The 20,280-nt window shown below is 43.3% G+C and overlaps 1 protein-coding gene and 1 long non-coding RNA gene across 7 annotated transcripts in view; one reads left to right on the top strand and one right to left on the bottom strand.

The window, feature by feature from the left end:
* The window catches only part of CTNND2 (catenin delta 2), a 982,006-nt gene extending 980,868 nt beyond the window's left edge, over window positions 1-1,138 (bottom strand). Inside the window, exon 1 of one of the 5 annotated variants that reach the window (XM_070056591.1) lies at window positions 816-1,138. In XM_070056591.1, coding sequence (XP_069912692.1) covers window positions 816-852 — 37 coding nt within the window. In that variant the 5' untranslated portion in view covers window positions 853-1,138. Of the gene's footprint in view, window positions 1-175; window positions 644-815 lie in introns of those variants that run through there. The other 4 variants (XM_070056587.1, XM_070056589.1, XM_051853868.2 and 1 more) reach the window with 4 other exon arrangements.
* Window positions 1,139-6,026: 4,888 nt separating this feature from the next.
* Window positions 6,027-20,280, top strand: part of LOC103349584 (uncharacterized) — a 42,540-nt gene continuing 28,286 nt past the window's right edge. Inside the window, exons 1-2 of one of the 2 annotated variants that reach the window (XR_011381973.1) lie at window positions 6,027-9,591; window positions 15,258-19,527. This is a non-coding gene — a long non-coding RNA (uncharacterized lncRNA). Of the gene's footprint in view, window positions 19,528-20,280 lie in introns of both variants that reach the window. The other variant, XR_011381972.1, reaches the window with a different exon arrangement.

The following is a 20,280-nucleotide window of genomic DNA, read 5'->3' on the forward strand; positions in this document are numbered from 1 at the left end:
GTTCTGAACGCGGTGGCTGAAAGCTGCCGAGGAGCAAGCCCAGGAAACCCATCGCACCCCAGAGGAGGAGGAAGGTCGGGGAGCAAACCCAGCAGCGCCGCGTTCAGCCATTGATTACGGATCGCCCAGATCTCGCATCGCGCACCGCCCAGGCTCGCGCGCAGCTTCCCCAAACCTGGGTCTCGCGCGCCGCTCTCCAGAGCCTCACGATCTATTGTCAGGACGCGCGAGCTCCCGAAACCTGTGAATCGAGCTGCAAAGGCTTCCCCCGAAGCCGCTAAATATAGACCAAAAGGGACTCGCGGTCTGGCGGGCGGCGGCAGGCGCAAGACTCGGCCATGGACGCGTAGGACCAAGTCTTTCCATTTTGTTCTAGCCAAACATCGTAATGACATTGAGCATAAGGGCAGGAGACGCGAGGGAGGTCCTCCCCACCCCCACCCGTCTTCTCTCGTATATTAGGGACGTCATGAATGCCACGGGTATGTTCTGGAGGGTGGCGGGGAGCAGGATGGTCGGGTTGCCCTATATACGCCTCCTTCGGGGCGGATGGGTGGCAGGGAGGCGGCGCACGCACAACAGCCACTCGGTAACCGTTCCGAGAACCGCACCTGCCCTGGACCCCGCGCCGGGCAGAGCCGTCGGCCGACAGGGGACCGGGCGCGCCCGCGGCCGGCAGCACCGCGCAGCAGCCACCGCCGCCGCCGCCAGCCGGCCGGGAGCCCAGGGCCAACCCCCACGGGCGGCGAGGAGGAGGAGGAAGACGCCGAGGCGCAAGATGCGCCGGCCCCGGCAGCCCGGAGAAGGCAACTCACCGAACGGCGCGGCGCCCGGCTGCTTCCTGGCGAACATGCACCCGCCACCGGCGACAGCTCCTCCCGTCCGGGGAAAGGCGTGCGCGCCGCCGCCCGGCTTCAGGGCAAGGTCCTGACCTTGCCCAACTGCGGCATCTTCCGCTTTTGTTGTCTGAGCGCGGCCGCGGGACAGGCGATGCTGGCGGGGAGCAGGGGCGAGCGCCGCGGGCGAGAGGCGGCTCCCGACGCGAGTGCGCAGCGCCCGGCCCGGCGGCCCCTCCGAGCGCGGCGAGCGCAGCGCCCCCTGCCCGACTCCGCGGGCTCCCCCGCGCTCCTCGGGGCGCCTCTGGGCTCCGGGCGCCGCTGCCGCGGAGGGCCGGCCGGGCTGGTAGAGGAGCAGCCGCCGCCGCCGCCGCGCCCGCCGCTCTGATCGGCCGGCTACCGCCGCGGGCGCGAGCCTGGGGCCGCCGCGGCGCCCGGCGCCGAGCGCTCCCGTGCTGCGCCCCGCGCGCGGCCCGCGCCACCTGTGCCGCCGCCGCCGCCGCCGCCGCCGAGGGCGAGGCTCCTCCCGCGGCGCGCAGCAGCCTCAGCCTCCACCTATGCCTCCGCGGCCGGCTCGGGCGCCCGGCTAGTGTAGAAGCGTCCGCCCCGCCGCCGAAACCTGCCCTGGGTGCCGAGCATGCCCAGTGCCGCCGCGAGAGCGCGGCGCTTTGCCGCGCGCGCTCCACTTCTGGTTTTCGCGGCAGCAGCGGCAGCGGCAGCCGCAGGAGAGAGGGGAGGAGGCCGCGGGCTGGGAGAGGGCCGCGCATCCTTGGGAACGCACGCCCTGGGCGCGAGCCGGGGGGATGCAGGGGACCCGGAGAAGGGCTAGAACCCCGGTTCTGCAGGTGCCAGATACTGGCATTGATTCTGATGGGGCAGATGCCGGCCTGCAGACAAAGGGGAAGGGGTGCGGGGGTCTCGTGTGCCTAGGGGCCGGGGAGGAGCGGGCTGGACGCGCCTGCTGGAGGTGGCCCTGGTCTCCGGGCAGGTCGTGGGGTTCTAGAGCCAGAAGCCATGGCATGGGTCAGAGAGGGGGTCCCGGCACCTGCCCGGTCCCATCGCCTCCAGTGTTCTGGGGCCACGTGTTGTCGCGGGTCCTGAGACGTCCTTAAACAAAGTGACTCCGGTTGTGAGTCTAGAATTCTGTGAACTTCCAGCCCAAAGGACCCTTGACCAGTGTGGAGCTTGAAGCGCAGGTGGCAGCGATGAGTTCGCCTTTTCCTCTTCCCCCCTCTCCTCCTTGCCACCTTTTCCTGTTTTCCAGTCTTCTACACCTCTGCTGCCTCCTCCTCCTCCTCCTCCCCATTTTCCACGCTACAGTGGAATTACTGACCTGCTGCTTCCCCTGCCCCCACTGTCTCCCTGCACACCCCGCGTTGCTTTCTTCGTTTTCAGATTGATTTTCCATAGGGCCTCATGGTTTGACAGCTCATTGAGTCCATGGAGACTTCCATGTGCGATTCTTGCTGTGAAATTCTTGTTGGGAAACCAGACCCACACCATGTGCCAAGAAGCCTGTGTCCCTCGATGCACTCCTGAGACATGGCAAGGCCCAGCACAGGTGGGCCAGGGGCTAGGACCAAGGTGCCTCCTCTCAGCACAGTTCAGCATCCCTGACCCCAGAGGCCTCCACACTGTGAGCCGCCAGCTTCTCCACTACAGCCCTCCCCCGAGCATGTTTCTATGACAGAGACAAGCAGGGCAGAATACAGAAAATTGTAATAGCTGGGATTTGGAGCTTATGATTCTCAGTCACAATGCGCTTTTATTGTGTGTTGGAAGAGATTATCCAACAAAGTTAAATGACCTGAATATTTATTCGGTGCTATTCTCCACTATCCTTTGGAGTAGGATAAGATATAAGTTAAAGTAAGAGGAGAGGGGGAAGCTTTAGACCGGTTAAATAGGTAGAAATTAGTGGAAGGAACAGCAGGGTGAGCAAGGACTATTATAGTAGTGCAGTTGTTCAGTTTCACCCTCCTGTCTCAGAGTTAGACTTGCAGCCACAGGCTTGGTTTTCCCCTGTAAAGGTGGTTCTGCAGCCTCACTCCAAGTCTGAAAGCCAGATTGGTATTAGAAAACCTTGATTCTTTGGAGGGAAGACAGGCAGGACCAATGTTCAGCACATGTTGAAATGTATGTTCTATTTTATTTCTTGGAAAGTCAATTCAATTACTCTGAATAGTTGGTTCAAGACAAATTAGTGGCAGTGTATCCATTAGGCCACATTAGATTTTTAAATGCTCCTTTTTCTTACCCTAGCCTTTCCCAGTCCTGTTGTTTTTCTTTTTGCATCTTTTGACTCAAAGTGAGAGGGAGGAGGGAGGAGGGAGAGGGGAAGAGAGGGAGATCAGTAGGTCTTTGGATTAAAATTGAATTGGTGCATAGATAGGGTTTGAAGAATAAATGTGTCTCTCCTGCCTATATAAAGTTTTTTCTCAATTTGGTAGGATCACTGGCACACCTTGCTCACTAATTGTGCATACTGGGGGTGGCCATTAGGCGGTCCCTACAGACTTTGAAGTTGAGGGGGAGCTCTTTGAGAGGTGGGCAAGTCACGCCATGGACTGCTTTGTTTTAATTTGCTCTGGGCCTCAATTCATTGAAACATTTATGATTTCTATCCTTCTAGGATAATTTTTAACTTAAGATATTATTAAATTCAAAATTAGATGATATGAAAAAATAAAGCAAAATGGCCATGTGTAATGTTAGATCTTGGAATGACTCACTGCTGCCATCTTTTGCCTTCTGCTTCAGATAGTTCCTGTAAAAAGGAGTTTTCTCAATTCACATATTCACTGGGAAACCAGAAAGTCATTAGTTTATTATTTTCTAATCATTCTAATAATCTTAAATAAAACACCATTATTCTGTTTCTTCTATTTGTGCAGTTAGGTGATATAAAAATCACATCTAAAAATAAGTGCTATTTTTCTTGATTTTACAAATCACTTTTCAGAATTTGAAGCAAATGTATTTTTATATGGAAGTTTAACTTGAATTTTAGGACTAAAATGTAGCAGTTCAAAATATTTTTATAAATTAATGAATCTAATAGTTCAAAATATTTCCTTTTGAGGACACTTAAATACTTATTTGAGTTATAGCTATTTAAACATAGTATTGTATCCTGACATTGAGGTTCAAATAAAGGAAAATTTTTTTTCAAAGATTCTTTTTTTAGAGGCAGGCTCTGGTGGCATAGGAGGCTAAGCCTCCACCTGCAGGGCGAGCATCCCATATGGGCACAAGTTCATGTCCCAGCTGCTCCTCATCTGATCCAGCTCCCTGTTAATGGCCTGGGAAAGCAGTAGAAGATGGCCCAAGTGGTTAGGCCCCTGCACTCATGTGGGAGACCCAGAAGAAGTTCCTGGCTCCTAGCTTCAGATTAGCTCAGCTCCAGGCCATTTGGGGAATGAGCCAGCAGATGGAAGATGGATCTCCCTCTCCCTCTCCCTGTCCCTCTCCCTGTCCCTCTCCCTGTCCCTCTCCCTCTCCCTCTCCCTCTCCCTCTCCCTCTCCCTCTCCCTCTCCCCCTCTCCCCCGCCCCAGTATGTTATTTATTAATTTGAAAGACAGAGTTACAGAGAGAGAATGGCCACCCTCTGCTGCTCTCCCAAGCACATTAACAGGGAGCTGGATCAGAAGTGAAGCTGGCAGAATAGAGCTGGTGCCCATATGGGATGCTCGAAGTGCAGATGGTGGTTTAGGCTGCAGCACCACAGCAGTGACCCCACAGTTTAAATTTTAGAACCAAACAGGATCATCACAACTATGTATGTATGTTTGGGACACTAATGAACAGTTTGCTGTTGTTCATAAAAGATGAATTTGTTGAGGCTGGTGCCATGGTGCAGTAGGTTAATCCTCCGCCTGCAGCACCAGCATCCCATATGGGCGCCAGTTCAAGTCCTGGCTGCTCCGCTTCCGATCCAGCTCTCTACTATGGCCTGGAAAAGCAGAAGATGACTCAAGTGCTTGGGCCTCTGCACCCGTGTGGGAGACCTGAAAGAAGCTTCTGGCTCTGGCTTCAGATTGGCACAGCTCCAGCCATTGTAGCTACCTGGGGAGTGAACCAGCAGGTGGAAGGCACCTCTCTCTCTCTCTCTTCCCCCACCTCGCCTCTCTGTAACTCTGCCTTTCAAATAAATAAATAAATCTTAAAAAGAAAAAAAGATGTATTTGTTACTTGGAAGTGCTACTTTGTTATTGAAGTTTTGCAAAGAAGTTATCTAATTTGAATTAACCATTTTAATTAAGGTCATTGTCTGGGTCATTTTTCTATTCAATTCTTAACTTTACAACTTCATGCAAACTGCCTTTTGGTACTGAGTTTTGTTTTGTTTTTTAAGACTTATTTATTTGAAATCATAGTGAAAGAGAGAGAGGAAGAGACAGAGACAGAGAGATCTTCCATCTACTGGTTCACTCCCTCAGATGACTGCAAGGCCAGAGCTGAAGCCAGGCTGAAGCCATGAGCCACAAACTCCATCCTGGTCTCCCATGTGGATGTCAGAAACCCAAGCACTTGGGCCATCTTCTGCTGCTTTCACAGGCACCTTAGCAGGGAGCTGGATTGGAAGTGGAGCAGCCAGGACTTGGAACAGCACTCTGATATGGGATCTGGTGTTGCAGGTAGCGGCTTAATACACTGCACCACAAACCAGCCCAGGTACTGAGTTTTGCTGCTAGTACAATTCACTCATTCATTCAGCAATGTTTTTTGAACTTCTATTGTTGTTCAGCACTGGGCTAAATTTGGAGAATCAATAAGAAACAATAGAAAAGAAGAAAAAAATTCCTGGGCTTCACAGAGTTTAACTATAGATTGAGGTTATTGGATGGGAAAAGAAAAGAAAGCACACCAAAGAGGTAGCCCCACAAGCCTATGACACCCAATATCCATATTTCTTTCCATGGTCTGCATGCTTTAAGGATTAATAGTTTTTTTGTTGTTGTTGTTAAATTCCTTTTCTTCTCATTTTGTCTCATTTCTCTCCTCAAGGGATTTTGTGTTTTATGCCAGGCCATAGGCAGCAGAGTGAGGATCTAGGATCTGAAGTCCTCAAGCTGAGCCTGGAGAAGCTACCCATGGTAACAGCTGAGATTCTTGGAAGTACAATAAAGTCAGAGATATGCTGGATAGAGGACCTGGATCAGTCAAATGAAGGACCCTGCAGGTATAGGCTGGGGGGTGGGGGGAAGCTCTTAATGATCTGTTGGACTGTAGATCAGAATTCTAAGTCAATGGGCATTGAAGAGTTTCATATACAGTTGCATATACATGTATAATTTAATATAGATATCAAATTGTGGAATGTGAAGCTAGGCACAAAATTTTTATCATAGACATTGGCAGCAAGGAGAAATTAACTTTAATTTATGCAATGCTTATAGATTTAATGGGCTTCTAGTGCATGAAAACTGTGCATATTGGGTGGCCTGAGGTCTACAGAGAGAAATAGGTAAAAATAAGTGCATAAAATGAGATCCAAGGAATAGAAAGGAGTTCTGAAGTTCATGCAGACCTTCTAGATAAATTTTAAGGGAGAGTTGTTGTAGTATAAAAATTTCATAAGCAAAATTACAGTTTTAAACCAAACATTAAGGTCAGTGGTTCTTAATGAAAGATTTATTGCCTTCCTGGGAGGTATTTTAGAAATGTGTAAGAGGGATTTTCTGTTTGTTGCTAGCATTTAGTGGTCACAAAGCACAAATGCTGGGCACTTGGAACGACTCCGCCTGAGGAATTGCCTGCTTCCTCCCTGACTTTGGGGTTCCCACCTGTCATCTATAGTTGTTAAGAACCATAAATCCACTAGTATTAAGGCTATATTACTCCATTTTATATATAAGCAACAATCATTTTTGTGTGGTTTTAATAAATATTGAATTTTATAGGAATATAAATAGTGAGATGTTTTAATGTTGGTTTCTCAGAAATCAGCCAAAGTTTGTTCATATGTTTAAGGGCAACACTGTGTGACAGCCATTTGGTGCAACAGTTAAGACAGTGCAGAAACCTGCAGCCTGTGTCAGTGTCTGGGTTTGAGCCCCAGCTGTATTCTCAATTCCAGTTTCTTGCTATTGCACACTCTGGGAGGCAGCAGGTGATAGCTCACATATTTAGATCCATGCCACCCACATGGCATGGTGGAAATTCATGGCTTCCTGCTTCAGCCTAAGCTGTTGTGGTCATTTGGGAGTGAACCAGCAGATGGAAGACCTCTCTGTGTCTCTCTGCCTTTCAAATAAACTGAAAAGAAATAGATTTTTTAAAAAAGGATAACATGTGTAGTAGTATATACCTTACTAAGGGAGCACTCCTTATCTGTTTGAATAGCTATTACAGTTACACTGATAATACAAACAGGAGCAAGTTTCTGAGTATTGGGTTAGTTTTTTTCTTTTTTTGCCATAGTTGTAAACCAAGGATCCACATAAATAAAAACACAATATTTTAAGTGATTTTCCTTTATTCTCAATATTTATGTTAGAATATTGTGCCTACATTTAAAATTGGTAAATAACTGAATTCTTTCAGGATATAAAACTGAGCATTATACAATATTTGCTATAAAATCAGACAACTGGGTTTCAATAGTTTTGAGAATGAAATACCTAAGTGGTTATCTTAATAAAAATCAGTATATTAGTCATATATCTGTGTCCACATGATATTAGCACTCTGGAGAACCTTAATGCAGGGGACAGTATCCACTTTACTACAAAATGTTACTATCCTGACAAAAGTAATTGACTTTGGCAGTTAGGGTAGTTATGGGATTTAGATGAGGGTAGAAGAGATAATAAAATTTAAGACATCTCTAAATACATGTTATGATTTTATTGATATGTTTATATTTTCTCATATATTCACATTTCCATTTTTTATTGAGGTATAATTTACATACAGTAAAATTAATTTGAGAGAGTACAGTTCTGAGTTTTGACAAATTTACTGGAAAATTTTCTTGGCTAAAAAAAAATACAACTTCCAGGGTTATATAGGAAACATGACTTTGTACTTCTAAATCATCTTGGTAACCCATATGGTGTTTACTATAGTGGCATATAATGTATCAAAGCAAGAAGCTCATATTTCATATTGGTGAAGCTGCAAAAACTATTCTCCATGTTACAGAGAAATGGTATTAAAAACTGCATCCACACATGTTGTCAGGCACCCCGATAATACTTCCACCAAGACGAAGGGTAGCATTGCAAGTCCCTCCTCAAGTTTCTCTCAATCATGACCCTGAATGCCATGGATACACTACCCTTTGCTTGGCTGTCACCAAGTTGTTCTGGCACTGGTCTTATCAGCACTGTGTTCATAGGCTCCACAGGAACTGCCACAGAAGTTTACAGAAACTCTTCCATGCATTGCACTAAATAATTCTCCTAGTCACAAGAGCAGTTACTCTCATAAGCAGTCAAATGCTTTTCTTGCCCCTTCATTATTATTGTCAGAAATAGGATCATATTGAGACTCTCTTAAAACAATTTAGTAGGAAACTCAGAGGAGCATTATTAATTATTGGAAAATGCATAAGCTTCCTTTTGCTCTTTCAATTCTGAAAAATCCAGAATTATATTTTTCACATCCAAAAGACAAAGAAATGAAAAAGAAAATAAAAGGTCAAGCTTCAAAGTCCTGCTCACCAAGAAATTGAAAATCTACCACCCACTTGCCTAATTATGTCAAGTACTGTTCCCCCTCAAAAATGCTCAAAGCCTCACAAATTCCCTGTTACTTTCACTCAACAAGTAAAGGTAGGCAGTTTATTGTATTCAGGGACTTTTCAAGATGCAGTAAGCTCAAGCATAAGTAGTTGGAGCCTATTGCTAAAATATTACACACAAAAAATTGAATTAGTATTACCAAGTGTTAAAAATGCTGTACTTTCCCAAATACAACAACAAATACTTTGCCAAAAGTAAAAGAGAACTTTGGATCTGAAAGAAGCTTGAGTGTTGGTCCATACAACCAAACTAGGTAGAAAAGAGAATGAGTTGAGGAATGGTATTTTACACAGAAGGAAATTATGAACAAGGGAAATCAAAAATTTTAATCCTATATCGCAATGACCATTCATGAAAAATTTTTAAAACTCTCTAAGCAAGAACTGGGTAGGTTGCCCATTATCATCACTTCTTTTCCAATATTACTCAACATTTCCAATGAGAGCAGTAAGATTTTTAAAAAGAGAAATTTTAAAAATTGTCTAATATTTTCAAAGGAAAGCAAGAACCTGCACTTATATGGTAACAATACAATTGTCTACTTGATTTTCTACTTAGAAATTCCAAAGGAAAAATCTTCAACCAACCATTAGAACTAATTAGAGAACTCAGAAAGGTTGATGATTCATGTTGTAAATGTCTGATTTGTAGTTATCAGTATTATTCCCTCTTCTAATCTTTCTTCAATTCATTATTTTCTCTCCTCATCACATTGAAGTAAAGCTCAATTTTTCCATGTAGATTTCATTTATCACCATTACTATGACTTCCTATATCTCAGGAAAAAATTTGTAATATTTATAAGTGTATTTATTCTTATATAAAAGCAAAATTACCATACCCCAATTTATGAATACATGCATTCCACTGACTGAACTTACTTGATGATTTCTACTTTGTGTTTTATACCAGCTAGCATTTCTACCAGTGATCCCACAAGTGATCATTGTTCTGCAAACTCAGTAGATGGGAGGGAAACACCTGTGTCAAAATGGAACTGGAATAGGTATCCATACCTCTTTGTACAGTACTGTTCCACCCCGAGTGGGACTTCTAATCACAGGGGTTTATCAGAACCTTCCAGCTCGGTTTGAAAATCAGTAAGGTGGCGATTGTGAAGCATCACCTTGCTCTCTACAACCTGGGGAGGTTCTGCCTTGTTTGTAGAGTTCCAAAGTACTCCCCAGGCATGAGGTGCACAGTCACTGGTCCTGTCTTTAGGCTTCAGTGACCAGCAGCAGATATGACAGAATGCTGATTGTGTGCACAGTGTTCTTGTATGTCCTGTGTTGCCTTGCTGGGGCTGTCCTAACAAAGTTCCACAGGCTAGGAGGTGTAGGTGGGTCTTTGCCTACAGTTCTACAGGCTAGGAGGTATAAGTGGGTCTTTGCCTACTGTTCTACAGGCTAGGAGGTGCAGGTGGGTCTTTGTCTACAGTTCCACAGGCTAGGAGGTGTAGGTGGGTCTTTGCCTACAGTTCCACAGGCTAGGAGGTGTAAGTGGGTCTTTGCCTACAGTTCTACAGGCTAGGAGGTGTAGGTGGGTCTTTGCTTGCTTACAGTTCTACAGGCTAGACATTTCAAGACCCAGGGTGGCTTTCCCCTGAGCTCTCTCTCCTCGGCTTATAAATGACTCTCTCCCTGTGTCTTCACATGATATTTCCGCTGTGTATGGCTGTGTATTAAGCAGCTCTTCTTATGAGGCCTGCATTCAGGCCTCACCTTAATGACCTCATTTTAACTTTTATTGCCTCTTTAAAGGACTTTTCTCCAATATAGTCGCATTCTGGGTTACTAGGCGATAGGAATTCAACACATGATTTCAAGGTGGTGGAGCAGCACAATTCAGCCCACAACATGCCGCAAAGAAGCATCCTCCAAATGATTCCATTGAACATGATTTTGTCATTTATTATTATCTTGTGGACTGAGTTATAAAAGTTAACCAGGTGTAGAGTCGCTATTTGCTGGGAGGAGGGGTGGATTTGGTTCTGAAATATAAACAAAGGATAAGGTCTCTAATCTAGAACATGGACAGTAGCTCCAGGGGAGTTAAGGAAGGAGTTTAGGAGTTTTGCCATAACGTAAGAAAATTTCCCAAGGGTAATGCCTAATATTTAACTCCCAACATGTGTTTGCCAGTCAACCATGCTTTAATGCAAGTCATCAGCACATTTTAAAACCCCAGATTGTGGAGCTATGTGTAAAGATTCATAGAGAATTGTTTCCCCTGCAAAAAAACAATGAAAACAAAAACCACACCCCTCCATGTTACCACCAGCAACAGATACTTGGAAATGTTATGAGGTTCCCAAGTAGCATTATCACACCCAACCCATGGAGTGGCTCTAGCTCCTTTGACATCACTTCAATTTTTCCCATATTTAGGCAGCTTAGTTTATGCTGTAATCTGACAGAAGCACCCTAATCTGTTATATCATAAGGAGCAGATGTCATGTGGCCACTGCGCGGCAAGAATTCATAGCATGCATTTTTGAAGAATCCATCAAACATTGTTTGCTTTTACTGGAGAATCCTGAATCTGATACTTCTTGCTGCTCCTACCTCCATCTGTAGCAATCTCTTCTATACTACCATCACCTTCGTCCAGGAGGATATAAGTACATCCCACTGCCATGAAGTCTTCTCTGTAAGTTGTTCTCAAAACAGCTACTATAACTGTCCATTTAGTCTCCAATTTGGATCATGTCCCAGGCCTAGTCAAAACTCCCCAGTGGCTGCCCATCAAACTTCCAGTGCAAAGGCCTTTCTGTGACCCACATGCACTGTATTATCTGGCCCCTGACTGCCGGCTGGATTTCTTCCATTCTTTGAATTTGTTAAGAACGTTCTCACTTAGGATTTCTGCTGTTACTATGTCATTTGCCTAGAATACATGCATCCCAGATATTCAGTATAGCTTTCTGTCTTTGTGTATTCAAATATCACCTCATTTGAGAAATATCTAACTGAACATTCCATAAAGATATCAATCTTTGTATATCTAGCACCACTTCTTTATTTTCCTCACTGATCTTACCATTTAGAACCTAAAGCTTTAAAATGGAAAAGGAGGATTCTGCATTTACTGTCTTTTTCCTCCCCTATAATTTCAGTCAGTTCCGCAAAGAATGCTCGTAGATCTTCAATAGCTAGCACACTGCCTACCACTGAGTAGGCATTTAGTAAGAGTTGATGTGCAAATAAATAAATAATGCAGTAGTATGCCAGTGGAATGAAACTGTATGGTGACTGAAGGAGAATTAATTGATCAAATAGCATTAAAAGCAATCAATGCATGGTGGATCTTATCAATTGAATTTTGTTTCTTCATATTTATAGATTAGAGCCCTAACAACTCAGTGACTCAGAATGTGTCTGTTTTTGGAGATAGAGTCTTCAAAGGAAAAATAAAACCAAAAGGAAGTCATCACCTTGTGTTCCTAAACAATGTGACTGCTTTCTTTGGAGGAAGAGGAAAATTGGACACACAAAGGGGCACAGGCACATGGAAGCAAGAGAGTGTGAGGATAAGCAGCAGATGACCATCTGTAAGCCAAGGAGAGAGACCTAGGAGAAATCAGCCCTTTCACCACTAACATCCTGGACTTCTACCTTTTAGCATCATGAGACAAAAATTTGCATTGTTTAGCCATTGGGTCAAGTCTGTGCTATTTTGTTATGGCAGCTCTAGAAAATCAACACTGTTGCTAAATTGGATAGAGTAGTAGAGAACCTAATCAATAAATGCATAAATGAGCATAGTAGAAACAAATACGCATGAAGGAACTCGTTTTCAGTATACTAGACATTTGGACTTGAGATTTAAAAGCCAGGCTAAAATATTTGTTAACAAATGGAAGAAATCAAAGTTCAGAGGAAGTTTTATCAGGAAACACAAGTAATATGAGTTTCTAAGTAAAATACATTTGAATTACCTATTGTTAAATTTTCACTGGGAAGTAGAACAGATGTTACCTTTAGTTAGAGTGAATAGAGTTAAATAAGCACAATCTGTTTGACTGTTCATGATGGAGAGCAACAGTTGCATGTCTATTTTGTCTACGTTAGTATAAACAGCCCAGTAGTCATCTGTTTACTTTTGTGCAGAGAATATTTTTTGCATTCTTTCCATTCAATATGCCTGCTTTTGTATGTATCCTTCTTTTTAAGATATTGTACCCTTGCAACCATATAAGTTCCTTTACCCTGCCACCAATTGAAACGTGTTTTGTAGTTGTTAAATATATTATACCTAGGAGCATCAAAAGACATGCCAGAAAATGTTAAAAATTTTTAGTTGCGACATTCAAAATTATATCATCAAACTTAAGAAGAAAAAATTGTGTTATAGTGATCCAGATATTTACTTTCTGTTGCTCTTTCTTCATCAAGTTCCAAGTTTTCCTCTACTCTAATTTCCCCTCAACCTGAGGAACATCCTTTGCACTTCTGCTGCAGCAAGACTGCCATCAATAAAGTCAGCTTCTTTTCCTTCACTTAAGGATGTCCTTTTTGGCAGGCGCTGTGGCTCAATAGGCTAATCCTCCGCCTGTAGCACCGGCACCCCGGGTTCTAGTCCCGGTCGGGGCACCGGATTCTGTCCCGGTTGCCCCTCTTCCTGTCCAGCTCTCTGCTGTGGCCCAGGAGTGCAGTGGAAGATGGCCCAAGTCCTTGGGCTCTGCACCCACATGGGAGACCTGGAGAAGTACCTGGTTCCTGGCTTCAGATCAGCGCGGTGCACCGGCCGCAGCGGCCATTGGGAGGGTGAACCAACGGAAAAGGAAGACCTTTCTCTCTCTCACTCTCATTGTCCACTCTGCCTGTCAAAAAAAAATGTCCTTTTAAAGGATATTTTTACTACATTTAGAATATTTTTACTACACTTAGAATTCTGGGTTGATAATATTTTCTCCTGCATTTAAAAACTGTGTTCCATCATTTTTTGATCTTCATAATTACTTCTGAGGAATCAATACATTTAACAATTGGGCCTTCCTATGTGTAGCATGTTATTTTTTTCTAGTTGCTTTCAAATCTTTTTCCTTTTTTAATATTTGATTTTCAACAGTTTCTTTTTGATGTCTAATATCCTTGTCCTTTTCTTTGGTTATTTTTCCTTCTTTTTTCACACCTAACATTTCTATCATATTTTTCAAATTTTGTATAATACCTGGAAGATGCATCGGATCATACTATTTTCCCAAGGAATGTTGACTTTTATGTTGGCAAACAATCGAAATACCAAGGGAATACACTGATCTATGAAGCCAGGTTTAAACTTTCTTAAAAGATGCTTCGGTCTTTAAGTTACAGTCCTCGATTCTGCAGTGTTGTCATCTTTACTCTTTTTATTAGTTTGTTGGGGCTACCATAGTAAGTTGCCACAAACTGAGTGACTTAAACAACAGAGGTTTGTTGTCTGGCAGTCCCTGGAGACAGAAGTCCCAGATCCAGGCTGCAGGAGGTTTGGTTTCTCCTGCAGTCTCTCTCCCTGCTGAGCAGATGGCTGTTTCTTGCTGGGTCCTCCTGTGGCCTTTCTTGCTGTGAACATGCATCCTTGGGTTTCTTCCTTTCTTACAAGCTCACAAGGCCTAAAAAAGATTAAAGCCTCACCCTCTTTGGCCTCATTTAAACTTAGTTACCCCCTAAAATCTCTGTTTCCAAATACAGTCATTTGGGGAGGTGGGGGTCTCAACACACGTATCTTGGGAGAACATCTTTCAGTGCACAGTCCGTCACTAGAGGTTGGTTCTGATATCTCCAATCACTCTTCCATCTGTCACTCAAGTTACTCCACTGTAGTTCTGACTATACAGCTCTGAAGAAGCTCTGGTACCTCTTCTCAGTTCTCTGCCTCCAAGCACTTGGCTGTTTACCTAACTTCTTGGAATCTTGCCCCATTTTTGTAAATCTAGGATTTGGTCCAGTGACCTAAGAATGATCTCCATGGAAACTTTTAGATTTCCCTGTCCATGGCTCCCCCTTTTGTATGGCTCTCCTTTCTCCAACACCTTCTCCTCTTAATCAATGCCACTTTATTAAACCCTAACTTTAATAAAAACTTCTTCCCTAGGGAAAACACAGCTCTCCTTGTGTTATATATAAATATCCTACATGTCAGAAATTTCCCTAGGGAGAAACCTCACATAAGCAGGGGATCTTTGAATGTGTCCTCTCTCAAGGAGTTGTGGTCTCTTCTGTGTCTTGATGAGTGGGATTGGCACAACCAGATAATGAGTGTGCTTTGGTAAAGCAATATGGCTACAACAGTGTAAATGAAGGGGCATTTTAATGCATTACTCATGCTAGCCATCATTTGCTAATTGCTTACTGTGTGCCAGGCATAGTGCCCTATGTTTACTGTAAATGTATTCATACTCTTAATTCTCACAACAAATGAAGAGGCAAGATGTTGCTTATTTCTGGGCAATAAAATGAGACCTTCAAGGGTTTTATTTTAATGAGTAAATTGATTTCAGAGCACATACTCTATACAACTTTGAGAGTGACATTGGAATGAGTGGGAGACATTAAGAAGACCAATTTCTGAAGATGAGATAATAATTTTGGGAGATAGCATAGTGAGATAGGTTCATTGTGTGAAGCTTGGCACTCATCTTCATTTACTGTGTGGTGATAATGAATATCTCATCTGTATTTCACACTGTAGGAGGAAGAGGGGAGATGTAGATGGGAGCCCCACCTCTGCAAAGGTAAAAGGCTCTCCTGTTTGTGCCCCTGACAGATTCCTTGTGGCAGCAAGGGAGTCTGAAAAGTATCACTTTATAGCTGGGGACATGAGACTTAGAAAACCGAGGTCCTGAAAGAAAGGACGAGGAGATGGTAGATACTGGGAGGGCAACTCACACTGGCTATTAGGTTTGAACTTGATCAGAAGAATGAACTAAGAAAGTAGGGCACACGTTAAATGAGAAGATCAGATACAAGTCCTAAAACCAAACAACACAGTCCTGTGGTATTTGGGAATGGTTTTATTTGGGGGAATATTCTGAATCTGAGACTCTAAGGCTGAAAAAATAATGAGCATTGTTTTGCAGATTGTTACTGTACACACATAATGATTTTGAGGACTGCCTTTTTGGATAGCCTTTAATTACTATTATTTTCTTCTTACAAACTATTCAATTCTGAAGGACTAGAGGTGGGGTCCAAATTTTCTTAGTGAAACTTTCTTGTGTAGAGCCACAGTATACAAATAGGGCTTCAAAAAGTTCATGGAAAAGGCATCATATGAAAATACAAGGTATGGTCTGCAAATTATTTTGAGCACCAAAATAAACTTTTCTTCTGGGGCCAGCATTGTGGCATAGCGGGTAAAGCCGCCGCCTGCAGTGCCAGCAACCCACACAGGCACCGGTTCGAGTTCTGGCTGCTCCACTTCTGATCCAGCTCTCTGCTATGATCTGGAAAAGCAGTAGAAGATGGCCCAAGTCCTTGGACCCCTGCACCCATGTGGGAGACCCAGAGGAGGCTCCCAGCTCCTGGCTTCGGATCGGCACAGCTCCAGCCAATGCGGCCAACTGGGGAGTGAATCAGCAGATGGAAGATCTCTCTCTCTCTCTCTCTCTCTCTCTCTCTCTCTCTCTCTTTCCCTCTCCTTCTCTCTGTGTGTAACTCTGACTTTCAAATAAATAAAATAAATCTTTAAAAAAAAAGTGAACCCAAGTACTTGGACCCCTATACCCATGATGGAGACCAGGAAGAAGCTCCTGGCTCTTGGCTTTGGAATGACCCAGCTGCAGCCATTGCAGCCATTTGGAGAGTGAACAATAAAAAAGGCTTGGGGCCGGCACTGTGGCATAGTGAGTAAAGCTGCTGCCTGCAGTGCCAGCATCTGGTTTGAGTCCTAACTGCTCCACTTGCAATCCAGCTCCCTGCTATGCACCTGGGAAACAGTGGAAGATGGCGTAAGTGCTTGGGCCCTTGCACCAAGGGGGGCAGAATTGATGAATTTCCTGTCTCCTGGCTTCAGCCTGACCCAGCCCTGACTGTTGTGGACATTTGGGAAGTGAGCAAATAGATGGAAGATTCTCTCTCTCAGTTTCAGTCTCAATCTCAATCTCAATCTCTCTCTCTTTCCATCTCCCTCTGCCTTTCAAACAAACAAATAAATAAATCTTTTTAAGACATCTCTGCTTATAGTGGCTAGAAATTCATGATGAATGACTTTGGCATGTAATTTATTTATAGATCTGCTTTCCCAGGCAGTGAATTTATCAGTGGTATTAATTCTCTTTCCTAAGCCCTCATCTGGGATCTAACTTTCTTCTACTGGCCAAGCACGCCCTGTCCTCAGCAGATAATATCCTCCAAGGGGCATTGGCAACCAATGATGGAGAAGCTCTGCTGAGGGTTGTTCTCCTTGCCTCAAGCTTTGCTGCACCAAGCATGCTCTGCCACTATTGGAGACTAATATTATTCTAGCTCATTCCCCACAGTCAATCGGCAGGCTGTTCACACTCAGCCCACTGAACCATGTGAGTGGGAATGGATTGTGAGCTGGCTATGAGTGGCGAGATTTTTGATTCATAACCAATGCACAGGTAAGAGAATTATGAAAACTTCAATGTCAAAAAATTGTTGTTTGCATTTGGATAAGCCATAAATGGAATAAAGAGTTGGGTACTATTTATTTGACAGTAAAATTATGAATTGTGATTTCAATTTGATGTAATTTTAAATATCACACACTTTAAACACTGTGTGTCTGTATGCCTGTTATGTGTGTAGAAATAAACACATTTGTTGTTAGAATTTAAAACTATAGAGCCGGTGCCGTGGCTCAATAGGCTAATCCTCCACCTTGCGGCGCCGGCACACCGGGTTCTAGTCCCGGTTGGGGCGCCGGATTCTGTCCCGGTTGCCCCTCTTCCAGGCCAGCTCTCTGCTATGGCCAGGGAGTGCAGTGGAGGATGGCCCAGGTGCTTGGGCCCTGCACCCCATGGGAGACCAGGAAAAGCACCTGGCTCCTGGCTCCTGCCAGGATCAGCGCGGTGCGCCGGCTGCAGCGGCGGCCATTGGAGGGTGAACCAGCGGCAAAGGAAGACCTTTCTCTCTCTGTCTCTCTCTCTCACTGTCCACTCTGCCTGTCAAAAAAAAAAAAAAAAAAAAAAAAAGAATTTAAAACTATATTCAGATATAATTTCTATTCTGTTTTTTTCATCTCTTAACATAAAAATGCATCACCTTTGACATCACCTTTGACACTTTTGACATCACCATGTGTCTGATCACACAAAAGCCACAGGAATACATAGATATCATTAACAACTAAAAAATGAAAACAAAGTAAATATCTATCAACTGATGAATGGCTAAAAAAAGGAGACTATCTTATAGTCTATTATTATAATAGTCTATTATTATCCTATAGTCTATTATTCACCTAGAAAAATGAATGCAGTAGTAATACATGCTACAAGACCAATGAAAATGAAGCCATTATGTGATGCAAATGAAGCCTGATACAAAAGACAACATATTGTATCAGTCTATGTATGTGCAATGGGGAGAACAGGCAAATCTATAAAGTGAGTAGACTGGGAATTGGATATGGGGGAGGGGAATGGGTAGGAATGCTAATATTTAGCTTTTGTGTGTATGGGGGGTTAGGATTATGTGAATATTCTAGGATTACTTTGTGGTTGATCACTGCTACGAAAACCACTGAACTGTACTCTTGAGATGCGTAAATCTTATGGCTTGTAAATTATATCTAAATCAAGCTATTTAACAAAATAGAAAATACCAGAATTGAAATAATGCACTTCAGTGGGCTTCTATTAAACTAGTATTGGATCTGTGCCCGAGATACCAATGATATTCTTCAGTTTCCCCTTCCCTTTTGTATGTGTGCATTCCTTGGGCAAATTCCTTGTTGGGAACACGAACAAAAGACAGGTCCAGACTCTCCCATATGCAGCCTTGGTCTGTGCTTGAGCTACTTCCCTAAGGGTAACTCTACCTTCTACATGAGAGGCAGTGGGGATTCTATATATGGTCCCTGAGAAGCAGAAGGCAAAGAGGTACATTAAGAAAGTTTTTATTTTGCCTTTTTTTTTTTTTTTACAAATTTGGAAATGCCTTTATATCCACTATGACAATTAGAGATTTACAAGCCAGTATTTCAAAGTTGTCCCATTACATATTATCTCACTATGGTCAATGATTCTTTGGGACAATAGGAGATCAATTGAGTAATTTTTATAATTAAAAAAATTCTGTTCCTGTACCAGGAGATGTGTATGTTGAAAGCTAAATTCAATGTAATGGGTTTGTAGGAATTTCTTATTCCAATTACCATGTATTTGTATTTTGTGTCTCATAAATGATACGTGCTTTTTTTAAAAAAAGATTTATTTATTTGAAAGCCAGAGTTACACAGAGAGAGAAAGAGAGGCAGAGAGAGAGTGAGAGAGAGAGAGAGAGAGAGAGAGATCTTCCATCCGCTGGTTCCCTCCTCAATTGGCCGCAATGGCCGGAGCTGTGCCCATCCAAAGCCAGGAGCCAGGAGCTTTTTCTGGGTCTCCCACATGGGTGCAGGGGCCCAAGGACTTGGACCATCTTCTACTGCTTTCCCAGGTCATAGCAGAGAGCTGCATTGGAAGTGGGGCAGCCGGGACTTGAACTGGTGCCCATATGGGATGCCGGCACTGCAGGTGGCAGCTTTACCTGCAACACCACAGCTCCAGCCCCTGACATGTGCTATTGACATCAAGTTATATATGCTATCAGTGTGAAGTTAAAAGAAAAATTACTTTCCTTGTTGGGTATAGCATAAACAGAAACCAACCTATGTCTCTGGTTCTATTTTAAAAGATATCTTAGCCATTTTAGAAGTTAGAAGTAACTTTAGAAAATGCTCATTTCAATGTTTTTATTTAAAGCAGGAGTTTGAGAGAGATGAAGGCACCAAGGTGGTAAGAATCAGATTCTAGTTTTCCTAATCCCATTGCATCAGAATAACTAATAATGAGCTAAACTAACCTAATGTACAAACAGATGACAGATATTCTAATTCTATATGAGCCTCTTACTATCTGTTAGTGATAAATTTATTCAAACTGAATCTAACCATCTTAATTTTAACACTACCTTACCTAATTAATGTGATCTTTGTGATGCTCAAGTTGAATTACACAGAAAAATATTTCACAATAAACATAACAAATATTAACATTACCTGTAAAATTACCTAGGCTGAAATGCAGGGTCCACTCTTACACAAACCAGCTGCGGGATCACAGGACTGACACACTTGCCACACCTCAGTTGTCACAAGGGTGTCTAACTCGGAATTTGTTCTATGATGATTCAATGACAGTGGGTTTTGAAATGTGTTGTGAGTAGGACTTGATACTAGGAGTCATTTTCATTGTTTCAAAAATTATCAATATCACCATTGCCATCATGAAGAACTATTCACTGAATGTAATGACTATTGGTTTCAACATCATTTCCACAAAAGTTTCAAGATTGTCAGGACTTTGTGGAATTCTGAAAGATATTTTATATTTACATATTTGGACTTGGTCTTTTTGTGTGTGTGTGTGTTTATTCATATTCTTTATTCATGTATTTCATAGCTTTAGACAAATTAGAAATTAAAATCTGGTATATTCTTATTATCATTGACAAATATTTATGATTTGAACTATACATCAGGAAATATT

Source organism: Oryctolagus cuniculus, chromosome 14 (genome assembly GCF_964237555.1).
Source record: "Oryctolagus cuniculus chromosome 14, mOryCun1.1, whole genome shotgun sequence".
NCBI classification, from domain to species: domain Eukaryota; kingdom Metazoa; phylum Chordata; class Mammalia; order Lagomorpha; family Leporidae; genus Oryctolagus; species Oryctolagus cuniculus.